The sequence below is a fragment of the Rhamphochromis sp. 'chilingali' genome (genome assembly GCF_963969265.1).
Source record: "Rhamphochromis sp. 'chilingali' genome assembly, chromosome: 10".
Taxonomy (NCBI): Eukaryota; Metazoa; Chordata; class Actinopteri; order Cichliformes; family Cichlidae; genus Rhamphochromis; species Rhamphochromis sp. 'chilingali'.
This window is the reverse complement of record NC_137937.1, coordinates 12,496,219-12,513,465: the sequence shown is the minus strand read 5'-3', so window position 1 is coordinate 12,513,465 and position 17,247 is coordinate 12,496,219. Positions and strand designations below refer to the sequence as shown.

Sequence of the window (17,247 nt, the reverse complement as noted above, 5' to 3'; positions counted from 1 at the left end):
GATATTATATTATTCTTCACATTAAAGCCGTCAACTCTTTTTATTTTTTTACGTCTGCGCATCAGCCGCAGACTAATAGAGCTCTAGTTGGGCGGGAGGGGTAGAGCAGGCAGGTCAGCTGTTGTCCTTATCTTTGCGAGGGGTCCGAATATTAAAAAGAAAAGGGGGGGGGGGAACTGCTGCTGTATTACAAAGGAAAATGGTTTCCATTATTATTCTTCGTTTCCCGCCAGAATGACTTTAACTAAAGATTTCCCCTTTGGAAATATTATATCTGTCAGGAAATGAAACTAGCGTAAGCAGCTAAAGGCTGTGGACACACCACAAGGCACACATATAAGCAGTGTGTGAAGTGAACATCAAGTATTTTATACTCACATTTAGGACCGGAGCACCTAAAATGTTAACAGCTGGATACATGAAATCTGAGGAGCACATGTGCTGCATAGGAGGAGGGTATTGTGTCCATAAGTGTATTCATACCCCATATTTATGCTCTCGCTCCTCACGCTGAGCACTAACAGCTGAAGTGCCACCACTAAGATATGCTGGGCTTAAGCCATTTAGGCACGCTGGTGCCGGGTTTCTCTTGCTCGGACACATTTCTGAAATACTTCTAAAAGCACTTTAGTGACTTGTAAAAATGCACTAAAAGCACTCCTGTTTACTTGTGATCAGCATTTCACCCGCAGTGGAGACCATAGCCAGGCCTCAGTATAAATCTTACCACTACAAGGTAGTGTGAGCAAAGCCTGGAGGATCTCTCTCTCTCTCTCTCTCTCACACACACACACACACACACACACACACACACACACGCACACACACACGCACACACACACACACACACACACACACACACACACACACACACACACACACACACAAAACAGGCAGAAAGTCCCTTGTGCCATCACATCCTGCCATATAGCACCACTAAAGTTAAACAGATAGTTTAGAGAACAAGCCTGCATAATGAAAAGAACAAAGTGTGGTCAAATCCTCTCTCCACTTGTACTGCTCTGAATCACAGGGAGTTGGAGCTTAACAAGCACAAGAGCTAGGGTGAAAACTGAACAGATCATCAGTGTATTTGTATTTGTGGAAAAAGTGGTCAGTTCAGCCAATCCACATGTCTTAAGAGTGGGAGGAAACCGGTGCACCTGCAGGAAACCATCAGAGAAAGCAAGAACAAGCAAAGTGCACAGAAGTTGAAACGCCCAGTGGTTTATCCATACCAAATTATTTTCAGATATTTGTCTGGGACAGCAACCTAATATTTACTCTTTAACGTTTCAGTTTTGCTTGCATTGAAATGTGATGGAAGAAATTAGCATCCAAAAAAAAAAGATTTTTAAAAAAAAGCTGAAATTGACCTGATCTGGTGAGAATGGAAGTGTCGCTGTAGGAGACGTTAAACAGTAAATTTATTTACTGCTGCAAGTGTACCTCTGTAAGCTTGACAATAGAACAATGGCACCACTTTAGGACCACAGATCCAAAAGGAATTTGACCTTCTTATTTGTTTGCAGAATGGCTTCCTTCATTGGAAAAAAGGCAGGAAATGTCTGCGAGGTATTGTTGAATTATGCGTTTGCAACGTTGGCCAGAGCACCCAGATTCTTGTACTGCTGAATCCTAAACAGCTCCCAAAACTGGACGTACTTTTACCATTATCCTTGTGTGTTTTGGCTTTTCTTCATGAGTGTTTTGTTGTTTGTTAAAGACTGCCCAGAGATGATTGCGACACAATGCAGTCAGATTCCTTTCTTTCACAGTTAAAAGAATACGTCTGTAACATTTTGGTTGGTTTGTTCTATTCTTCATGTTACTGGTTTGGAAACTTGGCTCTAAAAACCGAGAGGATTCTGATTTAATTCTCTGTACTCTGAACTTATACGGAGTTGAAAAGGCCTAATAGTACTTTAAATGAATACTTTAAAATGAATGTGAGGCCACTGTGCTCTCCCCTAACGTGTAGTACTTTGGAACAGATAAAATATGATACCGTTTGAGTGTAAAAGTCATATAAAACAGTACAGTTAGATCCCTTTGGAAAAGCTGCAATATTAAAATGCAGCTTAAATTTAAGTATTAATAACTCAGAATCTCCAAACTGACTACAGCTTACTTAGCCTGTGATTTGCTGTACTTGGTTGCATGGTTGTACTACAACCATAGGATAATCTACTACCTTATTATTTAATAGATTTGAGAGCATGACTGTTGTTGCCTAGATTACATCAAACACTTATTAAAAAACATCTATTGATGTTTGATATCTGATTGAGACTTTTAGATTTATAGTATAGAATTATATTGAGAATTTTAAAAGTCTTAAATGGTGTTAAATAAATATAAAAAAATTTCCATCGTTTATCAAAATTGATATATATTGTAAATATTTGCAAAGGGAAAGAATTAAATGCGAAAAAAGTTAAAGGAAAACATTATCTACACTTGCATTTTATTTTTATTTTTAACTAAATGCAATTGGAATATGAACCGTGGCTGCTTTTGGTGGACCAGTGCGGCCGTGAGCCATATTGCGCAATATTTTTGGTGATTCTCTTAAAATGCGCCTCGAAGTTTGTGGCTGAGCACAAACAAACAGAGAGAAGGAAGTTTGCTGCGAGCCTTTGAAAGCGCTGTAATGAACAAGCTGTTCCGCACGATCTGAAAATAATCCGCGTGTCAGTGTCAGCTTTCTTATGCAAATTAGCTGTCTTTGAAGGCGGATCTTTTGGCAGGTTAGACCGGGACGGAGGCTCCGACCAGCTCAGACGAGCACTGCCACCAAAAGCATCAACTGCCTACTTACAGAGGGAGCATAATCCTGCGTTTCTGGGACACATTTATAGAGACCGATATGTGTTCGACTTGTTTTGCTGACTGCTTATTTGTCCCCGTTGCCTTGCGAGCAGCCATGACCGTCGGATAAAGAGCTGGAGGGAGATTGTTTGTTTTTGTTTTTTAAAGTTGTCACACAATGACTGAAATCTGCCACAGAGAGAGAGAGACTCTCGGAAAGTGCCATGGAGCGTAAAGGCGAGCCGGTGAGACTTTTGGAAACAAGAGGGGAACACATCGGGGCACAAAGAAATTCTCTTTTACGCACAGCAGACTGATATTCACAGCGCAGGAGACGGAACAAGTAGCTGCTGCACCGAAGCCGCAAACTGAAAGCATGGACCAGACGGCACACTTCCAGCGAGGAACCGTGTTCGGACCGTCGCGGGATTTATCTTTGATATTTTAAATCTGCAGTTTTTAAAGTGAGGAAGCGATGGTCCTGCTACGGAGAGCTGAGTAAGTTTCTCCACATTGATCCAATAACCGCCATCGCCAGCCTGGATTCATCGCTCACTTTTTTAATGAAAGAAACTTGTGTGTCTGAGGTTTTGGTGAACATTTAGCTGTTTTTTTGCCTCTATTAAAACAACACAATGTGTTCAGCTGTTAAAGTGAGCCTTATCTATGCGCTGGTGCTGCTGCTGTTGAGCAGTAGGGGCTCAGCCATAAGCTCAATAGATCCTGACTGGTCAGGAGAGGGGAGATGTCAGCACATCACCATCCCTCAGTGTAAAGACATTGGCTACAACATGACTCGCATGCCAAATCTGATGGGCCATGATGACCAAAAAGAGGCAGCGATAAAGCTGCAGGAGTTTGCCACCCTCATACAGTTTGGATGTCACAGCCACCTCAGATTTTTCCTCTGCTCACTGTATGCTCCCATGTGCACGGAGCAGGTGTCAAACCCCATTCCAGCGTGTAGAGTTATGTGTGAGCAGGTCAAGCTGAAATGTTCTCCCATCCTGGAACATTTTAACTTCCCCTGGCCGGAGTCTCTGGACTGCTCACGTCTGCCTACCAAAAATGACCCAAACAACCTCTGCATGGAGGCGCCCAACAATGGCTCGGACGAACCTCCCAAAGTCTCCCACACCCAGCCTCCGGATTTCAGGCTGCAGCGGCCTCTGAGTGGGCAGGACCTTCACCCTAAAGACAGTGGCAGCAAGCAGATGTGCAGCAACCCAGGCAAGTTCCACTTTGTGGAGAAGAGTGAGTCCTGTGCCCCCAAATGCTACCCAAAAGTGGATGTGTACTGGAGTCAGGGAGACAAGCAGTTCTCTCTGGTGTGGATGGCCATCTGGTCCATCCTGTGCTTTGTCTCCAGCGCCTTCACAGTGCTCACTTTCCTCATTGACCCACAGCGTTTCAAATACCCCGAGAGACCAATCATCTTCCTCTCCATGTCCTACTGTGTTTACTCTGTGGGCTACCTCATTCGGCTCTTTGTGGGAGCTGACAGAATAGCCTGCGACAGAGACAACGGGGTCCAATATATTATCCAGGAGGGTCTGGAGAGCACAGGCTGCACTATTGTGTTCCTCATTCTGTATTATTTTGGCATGGCCAGCTCCCTCTGGTGGGTTATCCTGACCCTCACGTGGTTCTTGGCTGCTGGGAAGAAATGGGGTCACGAGGCCATCGAAGCAAACAGCAGCTACTTCCATCTGGCAGCGTGGGCCATCCCTGCCATAAAGACAATCATGATACTGGTGATGAGGAAGGTGGCCGGAGACGAGCTGACGGGCGTCTGCTACGTGGGCAGCATGGATGTCAAAGCTCTCACAGGTTTTGTGCTCATTCCTCTCTCCTGCTATCTCATTATCGGCACTTCATTTCTGCTGTCCGGCTTTGTTGCACTCTTCCACATCCGCAAGATTATGAAAACCGAGGGAGAGAACACAGACAAGCTTGAGAAGCTGATGGTTCGCATCGGAGTCTTCTCTGTCCTCTACACTGTCCCAGCCACCTGCGTCATCGCCTGCTATTTCTACGAGAGGCTCAACATGGACTACTGGCGCATTCTCGCAGGGGAGCAGAAATGCAGCAGCAGCGGGCTAGAGTCCGACGACTGCATCATGAAGGCTTCTATCCCCGCTGTCGAAATCTTCATGGTGAAGATCTTCATGCTGCTGGTGGTGGGCATCACCAGCGGCATGTGGATCTGGACCTCAAAGACACTGCAGTCATGGCAGAACGTGTTCAGCAGGAAGATAAAGAAGAGAACGAGGCGGAAGGCTGCCAGTGTGTTCACCAGCAGCAGGCCTTACATTAAACCTCACCCATCTCTCAAAGGGCCCAACACTAAATACGAGCCCACACGCCCCCCTCCAACATGTGTATGAGCTGACTCTCTTTGTGCAAACCCCCAAAATACTTTTAAAGCCCTAAACAAGACTTCTAATGATCAGTGCCATCAAATGAATCAAGCTTCATGTTTTATTTATGCAATATGCATCGAAGGTAATACAACATGGGGGTTTTGTTCAGTCTTGAGCCATGTCACACAACAAGAGCTGCCTTTGTTTGAGAAAAATCTGCTACTCCTGGATTCACTTATCCTAGAGGAAAAAAAAGTTATTGTTCCAGAGACAAAAAGAGTGGAATAAACCATTTGGATGTGCAGTGGGGTTACTTGAATAATGTGCAATAGATGTTTTTCATTACAGCCAAAACAACACTTGTACTGTTGTTGACCGATTACAGACAATGCATGATGAACCCCATAGACATTAATGGCAAATAGTCAGAGAGATGACCGGTGTGTTTGGAGGCTTTTTCTGTTAATGGAAATCAATGCAGTGCCATATATGTTTAAACTGGACTGAGAGCAGTTGCTGAAAGGCGCTCGAGACCTTCAGAACTGCCCCATTGTGAGGCAAATCCATGCCATAAATTAATCAAGCACTCAGTACTGAGAAAAGTTATTTGTAAATGCTGTTTTTTTTTTTCTTTGCTGTTTTATAGCACAAGGGAACATTTGTATATATTTCTGAAAAGTTGAGATTTTATAGAAAAGTAATAAAACGTTCTAGTTTTAAATGTTTGTAAAGCTGGAATTTTGTGTGGCTGCTGTGCTGTTGTTCTCCCTGTTGGCGTGAGACACGTTAAGCTTGTGAGATTTTTTTGTTGTTCTTTTTTACCCCCACTATCATATACAGGGAGTAATTTTAATGCGTACTAAACATTTAAACCATTAACCTTAATTTATATATGTGCTTAAGAGCTAGGTTTTGACTATTCTATCTGGAATTTTTATAAGAATATAAAATTAAGCAAAAAATATATCTGTAGTTCTTTATTAGCAGGTTAGTAGCTTATGGGAGATCCACATTAACTCATAAATCGTGCGCATGCATTTGATCGTGCTTATGGAAAATATATATTAACACGTCTGAAAAAAGGTAAATTAATAAGTGCGGGAACAGGAGAAGTGATGCACAAGTCGAGTGGAAATGAGTCGCTGTGTCCCGATTCTTGTTTTTAAACGTTCTTGAGGAAACAGTTGAAATGTGTGGCTAAAGATGACTAACAGCAGAAAAAAAAAACACAGTCAGTGTCATAAAAACATTACAGTTAGGCAGCACTGTCACTAATGGGCATATTTATTCAGTGTTTTCAATATTTTGTCCCAGAGATATCATTAATATTGTGTCCTCAGAACTTGATGTGGTGGCTTTAGATGTTGTCATTAGGATTGGGATTGTGTTTACATTTGTAACTGTTAGTGGCTTTCTTTAAAGATGAAAAGCGAAAGCGGGTGCAGTCAAGCGGTTTAACCTCCATGTTTATTGGACCAAATATCAGTGGTTTGAATCAGCGCTTTGATTGCAGTGTTAATGATTTTCTGCACTCCTCGCTGTCTTTATGCTGCATGCTTATGTAAGCCCGGTTCTTCAGCCACAGCTGAAGTGAATATAGAACTTTATTTTAGTCTTCCTTCTTCATCTCTCTCTTTCTCTCTTTTCTTCTCCGTCTCACTTTCTCGCTGCGTGCATGTGTCGGTGCGCATCAATGAAAGGGTTATACAATAATCCAGCTCTCATTCAGGACAGGATTAGACTGTTTGAAGGGTTTGACTTTGAAAAGAGCACCGCTGCAAACCAAAATACAGAATATCTGTCATCTCTTCTCTTCTTATCAGCAGGGCACGGTGACGTTTCTAAAGACACATCTGGTCAGGATTTGAAGTAGTTACATATTGACTGAGGCGATTTATTTTTTCTTTAAAGCGTGAGCAAACTGAATACATTGTCGTATACTGAGATGTTTAGTGTCCTTCCATTGTCAAAATATTAAGGTGCATGCACAAGTCTAGTCTTGAACCTCAGATTCATGTTTTCCCATTGCTGTGGTAGCAATGGGAAAACATGAATCTGAGAGATGATGGCAACAAATAAGGGTAAAGCTATAGTTTTGAGTATAAAACCATTTCCACTTTTTTCAGTCTCACTTTCAACCCTTTTTTTTTTTTAGATATTTGTTTTTTTGTGACTGTACCATAGAAGTAAAAAATAGTTTAAATCCTATGTTAGAGGGCCCTCTCTGGTCTAATAAAGTTTTAGAAGTGTATTAATGCTTTATCCCTCAGGGCATTCAAGTTCCAGCGTCAACCCAACCCGTTTTAACAGTCAAAAGCACATGACTCACAAAGTCTATGTGGCTGAATCAAAGTCAGCCGGTGTCTATTGATACTCTGAGTTGCGAAAAAGGTGTGAGTTCTTCTGAGAGCTTCAACAGAGGCCACCTGGATAACAGCCCTGGAGGTGTCTGGGAAGGCTGTAAATAAAAATGACAGTTACCACCCCCCTCCGGGGCTTCTTCAGCCAAGCAGGCTTCACTTCTCTTCTTTTGCTCTCTTCAAAGGGGAAAAAAAAATCCTGCTCAGAGCAAGGGCATAGTAATGCTGGCAAGAAATTTCTTGAAATCACACTGAACTGTATTAATGTTTTTAAAAGTCTCATTCCATCACATCACAGGCAGCCTCTTGCCAAAGTGAAACAACTGATGTCTCATGGTGTTCTCTAGTGAATGCTTGTTTCTTGCAAGGATGCGTTTTATTTGACCAAGCGGGGAATCCCGCCACAGCCACATGACTAAAGCTGATGAATCTCAGATGCACGTATCTTAAAATTCCACCAGGATGAATCCCGTCACCCACATACTCCATCCGTTTCCTGTTCCGTACTCTTTCTGCCGTGCTGTGCTGGCGATAGCAGCAGGCATGCGTTTATGATGTGTTGACAAAAAAAAGGGAGGGGGGAAAGGGGGGCTTTTGCTTGTGATCAGTGTTGTTGAAATTGCATCAAACCTTTGATAATTATTTGATTTAATTTAATTTGACTGGTTTGCCAGCAAGCCAGGATTTTCAGCTTTTCACACTCTGTAATTGAGCTGATGTTAGGTGTCTTTGCAGAAAAGAGCGGTATTACGAACATAAATTAAGCGTCCTCTGCGTGTCAACGGCAGATTCAGCTTCAGAGGGAAAGTGTCAAGTAAACATCGCCAGTCAAAACCTGAAGCCTATGCTTTTGTTTCAATAAGTGGCGACGCCTTCTACTCTGTGCTGTAGCTGTATGAAAGGCCACAGAGGAACTTATGCACTATTATCCGCTGTTTTTTCAAGCACTCATAAAGTACTCTGACACAGTGGCATAAATCAAGTTGCTGGGATGACTGGCGGCTCAGGCAACTTCTCTTTGATCAAGGCTTTATGGAGACGCCCCATGTCTTCATCCTCAGCTGCTCCGGCAGCACCTGTTTACTAGTTCAGGCCTGTCTATTTGGAAAGCAATGTTTAGCCTCTCAGTGTCCTAGACGCATACATGACGCGCACGCATGCAGCATACACACAAAGGAATTCGGCTGCTTCTCAGAGGAGAATGGGCTTCCGCCATCACGTCTGCTCCCAGTGCCCCAAACCCACTCAAGGCTCTTGTTTCTCTTATTAGAAAGCTACTTTAGATGTAAATCTGTCTCTTTTTGGAGGGTTCTGACTCCTTTGGCTATACCAGAATCTTTTTGAAAAAAGTTGACAAATGAAACAGCCTTGTTTCTTCTTGAAGAAGAAACTCAGAGGGTTACTGGATTAAACAAAACAAAAGGAAAATGCACAGAGAAAGACAGACAGAGAGAGCTGCAAGTTTCAAAGACCAAAGCACTATCATAGCATGCAATGAAAGCTCTCTATCATCCCTCAAGTTCTTGTGGTACAAAAATCCAGAGTTCTAAGGGCTTTGGTTTGGAGGAAGAGTGGGTGAGCTTCATGTTCTGAGTTGATCTATACAGCAAAGAAACTAGGGCAATGTAGAGTACAGCATATAAGGCCAATCTGCAACAAAGAGCAGCACTAATAGCTCTCTCACACACACATACATCCCAGTCTTATTTCCAGGCCGCGACTGAAGGTGAGAGTAATTACATAAAAACCTGGCAACAATGTGTTCTCTCCTTGTAAGGCGGGGGCAGGGCCCTTTTTCTTCAAATGCATAATGAACTGCCTCAAAAGCCCTCTGCTGATCAAACAAGTGTTTGATAACAGCTTTGGTTTGAAAGAGGACTGAATATGTTTATTTGCATGTGGAGAAGTGAGTGACTTTGAGGTGGAGATCAGGCAGATTAGTGTTAACTGACAGAGACCTGTGCAAACAGACACTCCCCCCGCATATGCAAGCAGGGCAGTGGCAAACTTCCTCTGAGGACCAGAGTATGGCAACTCGGGGCTATTTTTCAATTGTGCTGCTTTGTATGCCAGCTTCCTCCCTTAAGTTTGAGTCTATTTTTTTCCAGAGACTTTGCCTGTTTGCTTGTTGCATGTGAAAGCATGCACAATGATATCTGGCAAACAATATAAGGGATGGGAAATCCAATAACTTGCAGCTATTCATCAAAAATTCCCTCAGAACTGCATTCACAGCGAGACTCACTTTTGTTTCACGAGAGCTAAAGCATTCATCTGGAACTATTATACACTAAAAGCAGTGTGAAAAATATGGAAATTGGATAACAGTTGCATAGGGATTTTTGATCGATATTGGCAGTAGCAATCGCCTCATTGAACTCTCAGCAAGAATCTGAAAAATCCTAATGTGCAAATTGCTTTAACAGAGAAATGACCAGTCATATCTTTGTGTTTTGGCAAGTTGAATTGATGCACTTGTTCTCTGCTATGGCAACAACGGATATGCAACATTCGACACAAAACAATCAGATGAAAGCGAGCTGCTTCACGAGTGCGGTGACACCCATGGGCTTGCAACGTGACTGAGAAGGCAAGAGTCTGGTGTCAGCTGGAAGCAAGTTTTGCCACGGTGTCTAAGCAGCAGACTTTAATATGCCACCTTCGTAATCCACGCTGCTACGAGCTCAGATAACTCTAAAACACAGCAAAACACCAGAATGGGCCGGCTCTCCTTCGTACGAGGTCACTGCTATATTTCTTTGCAACTATGTATGGGAGCAACCCTGTGTGCATTCATCACATGTAGGGGCATTTTTCAGAGATGTTATGATGGCAGTGACAGGATTGATGGAGGAGTAGAGAGAACAGGCACAGCGGGAGGCTGCCGACATGTGTATGTATTTACGTGCGCGCGAGTTTACAGACAGTATAAGAGCTATAGAGGGAGAGGCAGAGGGAGAGGGATGATGATGGATCTGGCAGGGCTCATGAACACCGCTGAGAGAAAATGCCTGTGGTTCAAAGACACTCTCAGCAAACTTAACAAAGAAAGATGGCACAGAGGGGGAGAACATGAAAGCAAACTACACAATCAACTGTCACATAAACTGGGAAATAATATCCCCGTCCTGTTGGCGGAATATACTTCAGGCAGGCATGTGACTATTTTAATATTAACTCCATGCAAAAGATGGCAACAAGGCGAGATGTAGTTTGGTTTTTAATGCAGATCAAACAGCAGATTAGCAATAGTTTGATTTGGCTTACTGATAAAGTTAAAGGCCATACTGCAAATTCCAGAAGAACCTCAATATTATTGTACCCCGACCACTTGACTATAAGGGTTGCCTGTTTTAACTGATGACTGAAAATGAATTATATGCTGTATTTCATATTCATCTGTGTACATCTCAGTGCCCTTAAATCATCTAGATGTCAGCTGACATGCGGATTTGGTCCATGCAGAAGTAGATGTTTTACTGGTGTAAAAGTAGACTAAAAACACTCTATTGTAGAGCTACGATGACAATCTTAAAGATAGAAATGTATACCGGAAAAATGTCTCAAAAAGCAGTTTATATAAGTGGTGCTGTTTATTGGGTTGCTGCTTTATTAAACATCCTTTTTGACGCTCTTCCAATATAATACTATTAGCATAGCCTGACTAAATACATCAGAATTACACTGAACTGCATAAGTAATGCTACGCTAACTTAGATACACTCCACCAGACAAGAAGCTGCTCTGGACTTTGTAATCTATGAATGCATAACAACAACAGGAAGACATAAACAAAACGTTTTTCATGGAATTTTGCACCCACTGATTTGCAATTCAAAGTATTAAACTACAGGAGAGCGCGGCTGTGCTGTTTGTTAGCTTGCTTGTGTTTTGTTTTTTTGTTTTTTTCTGTTCAGGTTTTTGCCCAAGTTTTCTTTGCTCTGGCCAAAAATCCCTTTTTCTTCTTGGGGCATCAAGTTAATATGAATGGGCATGCACAACGCATAACATGTGTTGGTCTACAGTTTTCCAAAGCAATGTCCCATTTTGCTCCCAGCTTGCTTTACGCAGTGACAGGACTGGAAGCAATTTGGGATAAGTACCGAGGAACAGTTGAGGAGATGATAAACGACTTTATTGTTGGTTATTGCAACTGTATCTGATACCGGTACATGTGTTCCTTTGAGCAATCAAGCCGTAGCATTGGCAAAGGAATCTTGGGTTTCCTGGACACTGGTTGCAGGCCAGATTGTCTGGTCCTGATAATAGTAATGAGAGTGATGGCTGCAGCAGCTAATGTACCCAGAGAAGAGGTCAGGACCCACTTATCAGGCCTAAGTTGAAAATAATGACCTACTTAAGAGGCTAATCTGTATGTTGCAACTTGTTTAAAACACTGCTGACCCCCTGCTGTCTTTGTTGATATCGTGACTTTATGACTTAAGATCTTTTTTCATACCTTAAATGTATTTTCTGACCTTTTAAAGTTAGACTTAAGGATGCTCAAGCTGTGTTTATATCAATAAACTTGTCAACACTTGAATAAAATGTGCTTGTATTTTTAGGTACACTGGGATAGAAGGATTTCCAAAAAGGATCCATTCTTCATGTCAGAGTGTTTGAGAGCAGATGTGAGCAAAGCCAACATTTCCATGGCCAAATAAAAAACTGATTCTAGCCCATAAAACAGCTGTCAGGAGACAGGCTCCAGCCCAAACCATCTCACGCTGTGGTAAACTGGTTTGACAAATGCACGGAAACTATGTGTCTGCATATTTACTGCACGACACCTGCCCGGCCTGTTTACTATCGTTCACAACGCGGTGCACAAAGAAATGAAGAACTAAATTCAGTTCTCTGTTTGATCATTGCCTCACATCACAAACGACATGGCTAGTACAAAAGACAAGCTTCTGTTCCTCTGTCCTTCAAGACAGAAAAGGGAGCAGTGTGGAAGACAACAATGTGTTCTGTTAAACAGAAAATGCGCAGCTAGCTGTAGATTGACACTATGGGTGCAGCTGCTGTAGAAACCCTGCTTTGAATTTGCTCATGTATTCTGAAAACTGCTTTTGTTTGCATAAGCTCTCTACAGACAAAATGATTTCCTCTGGCTCTGCTGTGTCCGATGACTTCTGTCTGATCCACCCACCCGATTCTATCCGATGAGCTCAAGCACCCGTTCATTTACTCTATCCATCATGTCTTTTTTAATAACAACTGAACATGAATGTTAATGAATACAAGATAAAACCACATATTGTGGATGTGCGTGTATATTTATGTTGGGGGATGGGGAGTGGTATGTATGTGATCCTCAAGCTCGGGTCCTATGCCAGTGCCCGGGAGGGGGTTGATGGTTCTGCACAGTATCTGTTCCTGGGAATACACTCTTCTGGACAACGACCTCCGATGTTGTATCTGGAATCTGCTGGAGTTACTCTTCCAGTTTGGCTTTTATAGCTCCTAATGCTCCTGTACTTCTCATGCTCCTTGTTCCTGGTGTGGCTGTCTGCTGGGATTGCCACATCTATCACAGCTGCAGTCTTCTGCTCCTTGTCAACCACCACTATGTCTGGTTGGTTGGCCAACGGCTGCTTATCTGTCTGAAGCTCAAAGACCCACCAGATCTTAACCCTGTTGTTCTCAACCACCTTTAATCATGTTTCCCATCGGGACTTGATGACTTCTCATCCATATGTGGCACAGATGTTCCTGTACACTGTCCCAACCACTTGGTTAGGGCTCTCAGTTAAAACGGTTCCAGCTTGCATCTTACATATTGCTACTATATGCTGGATCGTCTCTGGGGCACCTTTGCACAGTCTGCAACTTGGGTCCTGCCTGCTATGGTATGGACTCCTGTCTCTATGGATCTGTGGCTTGGAGTTTGTTCTTGTGCTGCCATGTATAGAGCCTCTGTGCTGTCCTTTAGGCCAGCCTTTACTGTTGTGTAGGGCGCAATGATAAGCTTAGTGTCCAGCTTTTTTAGGGACATAAGAGCCCCAGTTTCTCATGTGGCCAGTTAGGAAAATTAATTTCCGACTTCTAGACAGATTATACACTATAGTTTTCATTTCAGCCAAAATTCAGTTTTTCCTTATTTTTTGGGCTTTTTCCGCTTTATTTGATAGACACAATGAAGATAAGACAGGAATGCAAGGGCAGAGAGAGAAGGAGGAAGGCATGCAGCAAAGGGCCACAGTTCAAACTCGAACGCAGGCTGGCCACTGTCAGTCATATGGCACGTGTTCGCCCACTCAACACACTGAGCTAACCCAGCGCCCGCTTACTTACTTTCTAACCAAACGTACAGTACATACATTTAGTCTTTTTCTTAAACTAATAGTAATCATAAGCACACTTTTAATGGTGAAGATTCTTTTGTTTTCCTTGGATTTTTGGCTTTTTCTGTCATAGTTTCATAGTTTAGCCCCTTCTATGGTTTTGGTTGTTAACTCCTAGCTCAGGTAACCCAGTCATTACTGGCTGATATGAAACACTTCCATCATGTCACTGACAGTAACTTCAACATAGATGGAACTTAAATGCTTTTTTATTGCAAAAACACAAAGTGATTTAGAGCCTGGCTGGTACCTACAGAGTTCATCGACAACCTGACAACACCTTAGGCAACAAAGTAACAGATGTTCATAGATGTTCCTGTACGGTCATGTAACAAAAAAAAAAAAAGCTTTCACAGAATCATATGCAGTCCTGTGAAAAACTAAGTACACTCCATGATTTAGTAGCTTGTCGAACCACTTTCAGCAGCAATCACTTTAATGAATCATTTTCTGTTTGTTTTTATCAGTGTGTCACATCTCAGTGATTTGGTTCACTCAGGTTTGCAGTCATTTGTTTATCCACAGCTCTTTTAAGCTCCTTTCACAGCGTTTCAGTCTGGTTAAGGTCTGAACTTTGACTCGGGTGTCGCTGCTGTAAAACAAGCCTGAATCATCACCCTGCTACCACCATGCTTGGGTTTTTTCCAGTTTCTTTGATCACCTTGATGCTGGTGTGACTTTGCTGGCATGTTTACGCCTGGGAAGATTAGCAGCTGTCTTGAATGCTTTTCCACTTTCTCACTGTAGAATGATGAACTTCAGGTTGTTTGGAAATTGCCTTACTTAACACTTCCCAGATTGATGGGCGGCAACAATTGCTTCTCTAAGATCATTAGACATTTCTTTACACTTACTAACTTTTACTGTGTAATCAGTGTGTGTAAGCCAGATTTAATTCATATAAATATAGTTTTAAATAAATATATTCACCGTTAATGCTGAAATTAGTTATTTTAGCACATATTTTCTATATAGCATTAAGCTACAGAGGTCATTTCATTGCCAGTTACTGGTTGGGAATCAAACTGGTTGGGAATTACTCTAGCAGACAAGAAATAAACTGGAAGCAGCAATGCACGTGTGTGTTGATTAAGTGTTGTTTAACCCTGTGGTGTAAGTGTGAATGCAGCAAGAGGCTGGAAGCAGGTCAGGAGAGGTCAGAGAGAACAGCGAGAGCTTCTTATGTGAACTGGACAGTTTTGAGGACCACTACAAGGGGCACGGAGTCAGTTCATTGATATTCAAGCATTTGACCCGCTGACAACGGGGATGTCACCGGGGTTAAGACAGCCGTGCCTCTCCGTATTGTACTGGCCCGGAAAGCCAGGGGTCCCCCGGCCCTCCGCCTCCACTCTGCATGGTTGTCATGGTGAGCAAATGAGTCCAGCAGCCCTATGTCACACTCATGTGGGCACTTTCTCGCCTTCTTCCTCGCTTTCCTTTCTTTTCCTTGACTTTCTGTGCTGTTTCACCGAGGGGGCTGCCAAAGAGGGCATTCTGTACGCTGACAATGCCCGGCATGTCATAGACATCCGCATACATATACAGTGCAAAGAAGAGCAGGCAGCGAAAATTCACGGGCATCTTTTCCCATAACTCATAGCAACAGAAACAGCACATTTCCCTTTTGTGTGGGATCCGATTGAGAGTTTTAGATGCAGTTTATCAGCTGCTGGAGTAAGGATTGTTGTTTCATGACAAGTTAGATGATGCTATGTGCATTATTCTGTCTATTATTGTATCTTTTGTTCAAATGATATCAGTGGCTCAATGAGAAGAGCAAAAACCATTTAACTGTAACTAATCTGGCTTAATGAATATACTTTCTCTACATTCTGTCAGTAATTCGAGCCCACTTATGTTTGGCAGGAGGTCTGTGCAGTGTCTTGTTGTCACACAAATATGTTTCTAGAGCCAGCGTCAGGGAGATTAGGTTGAAGGGAAAATTGCAGCTGTATTTTGCAGCAGAACTAGTAAGTTGCTGCTCTCAGGTGATGGGGCATGTCTGTGCCTCACCCCATCCGAACTTGACGGCTGCTGCGGTTTGCACTGTAATTAGACATAAATCACAGAGCAAGAGGTGGGGTGGGGGTGGGGGGTTGGGAAGAGTGGGGTGAAGAGAAAGTGAAGAGAGAGATTGTTGGCCTCAGGGCCAGTGAAGGCCCTGACACTCAGAAGCACACTGTTCCCTCCTAAATGCTCCCCGCAGTCTCCTCTTTCTCTTTCTTTTATTTATTTTTTCTTCCGGTCAAAAACACAAACACGCTGTTGCAGTTTGTCACTAAGGCTTCTCCTCCTAGCTGTGGTTGTGGTAGCTGGACTATGCTGGGTGCTTTACTGGTCCTCTGGGTACACTTTAAAAGCAGTAAGCAACATACTTTCAGAAACAATGGTTGTTTCCACTGCTGATGTGGGCAGATGTCATTATTCTTGTTTCCATTTTCCTCAGAATTTAAGATTCTGTTCAAAATGTGCCACAACTATCATCACAGCACTATTAACAAGCCACTGTGTATGCTGTGGACTACTGTGGTGTTGTAAGTGGTCTCGAAGAGTAGTCGGCACATTTGTTTTATTGGTCAGATCATGTTATATAACTTAAAACTGCCACTTATGCCGATAGACATTATATCTAAATGCCTCATTTTAATTCCCATTTCGGAAAAGCAGTCTGTGAGTCATTTTACCTTCATTTTGAATGTGGATAATTGAAAGATGACAGGGAATGTATAACAAAAGAGAAGGGGGGGGGGGGGGGGGGGGGGTTGTGCATTAAAGGGCTCAGCAAGAGTCAATTGGAACAGGCAGGATTGCAGTGTATTGTATCAAAGCATCATTCTCACTGTGATTCATCACTGTTATTATTTATGACACTTCATTAATTCAACTTAATTAAACAGTCTAACTCTCAGTTAAATTATTACAGTAGGATTATTAATCTTTACTAATTGGTTAATAATTGAAGTTTATCAGATTAATGGAGCAAGCTGAAACTGGTGTTTAAAAAACTCTGTAAAGGGTTAAGATGCATTTGGATGGCTGTCATAAAAATGAGTCTAATGTTTATAATACTTGCTTTAAAAAAGTGTGTAAGTTAAAAAAAAAAGTGGGCTAAAATGAATGCAGTTAATAACACAGTTGATTTCCCGCTTTTCTCGATGTTCAGGTTTTGGGTTATGCCATTACTACTACTATGAGTAGCAAGTGTGCTAAAATGTGACACCAAGGTCCTGTCCAAGCACCCGTGTGTGAGGAGCAGGAGGTAAGGGTTTCTCTATCACTGCACTAATTTAACACCCTTAGAAAGAGCAGCAATTCAACTTTTATTATTGCCACATTTAATCATCATTAACAAATACATAAAAT

General features: G+C 42.5%; 1 protein-coding gene across 1 annotated transcript; it reads left to right on the top strand.

Annotated features, from left to right (window-relative positions):
* Window positions 1-2,765: 2,765 nt before the first annotated feature.
* Window positions 2,766-7,247, top strand: fzd10 (frizzled class receptor 10). Its single transcript, XM_080895027.1, has one exon. The coding sequence runs from the start codon at window positions 3,447-3,449 to the stop codon at window positions 5,196-5,198; it is 1,752 nt and encodes a 583-aa protein (XP_080751153.1). The 5' UTR covers window positions 2,766-3,446; the 3' UTR covers window positions 5,199-7,247.
* The last annotated feature ends 10,000 nt before the right edge of the window (window positions 7,248-17,247 follow it).

What these genes read in the sequence shown, in the direction of transcription:
- fzd10 (XM_080895027.1), top strand. Translation starts at nt 3,447, where the DNA reads ATGTGTTCAGCTGTTAAAGTGAGCCTTATCTATGCGCTGGTGCTGCTG.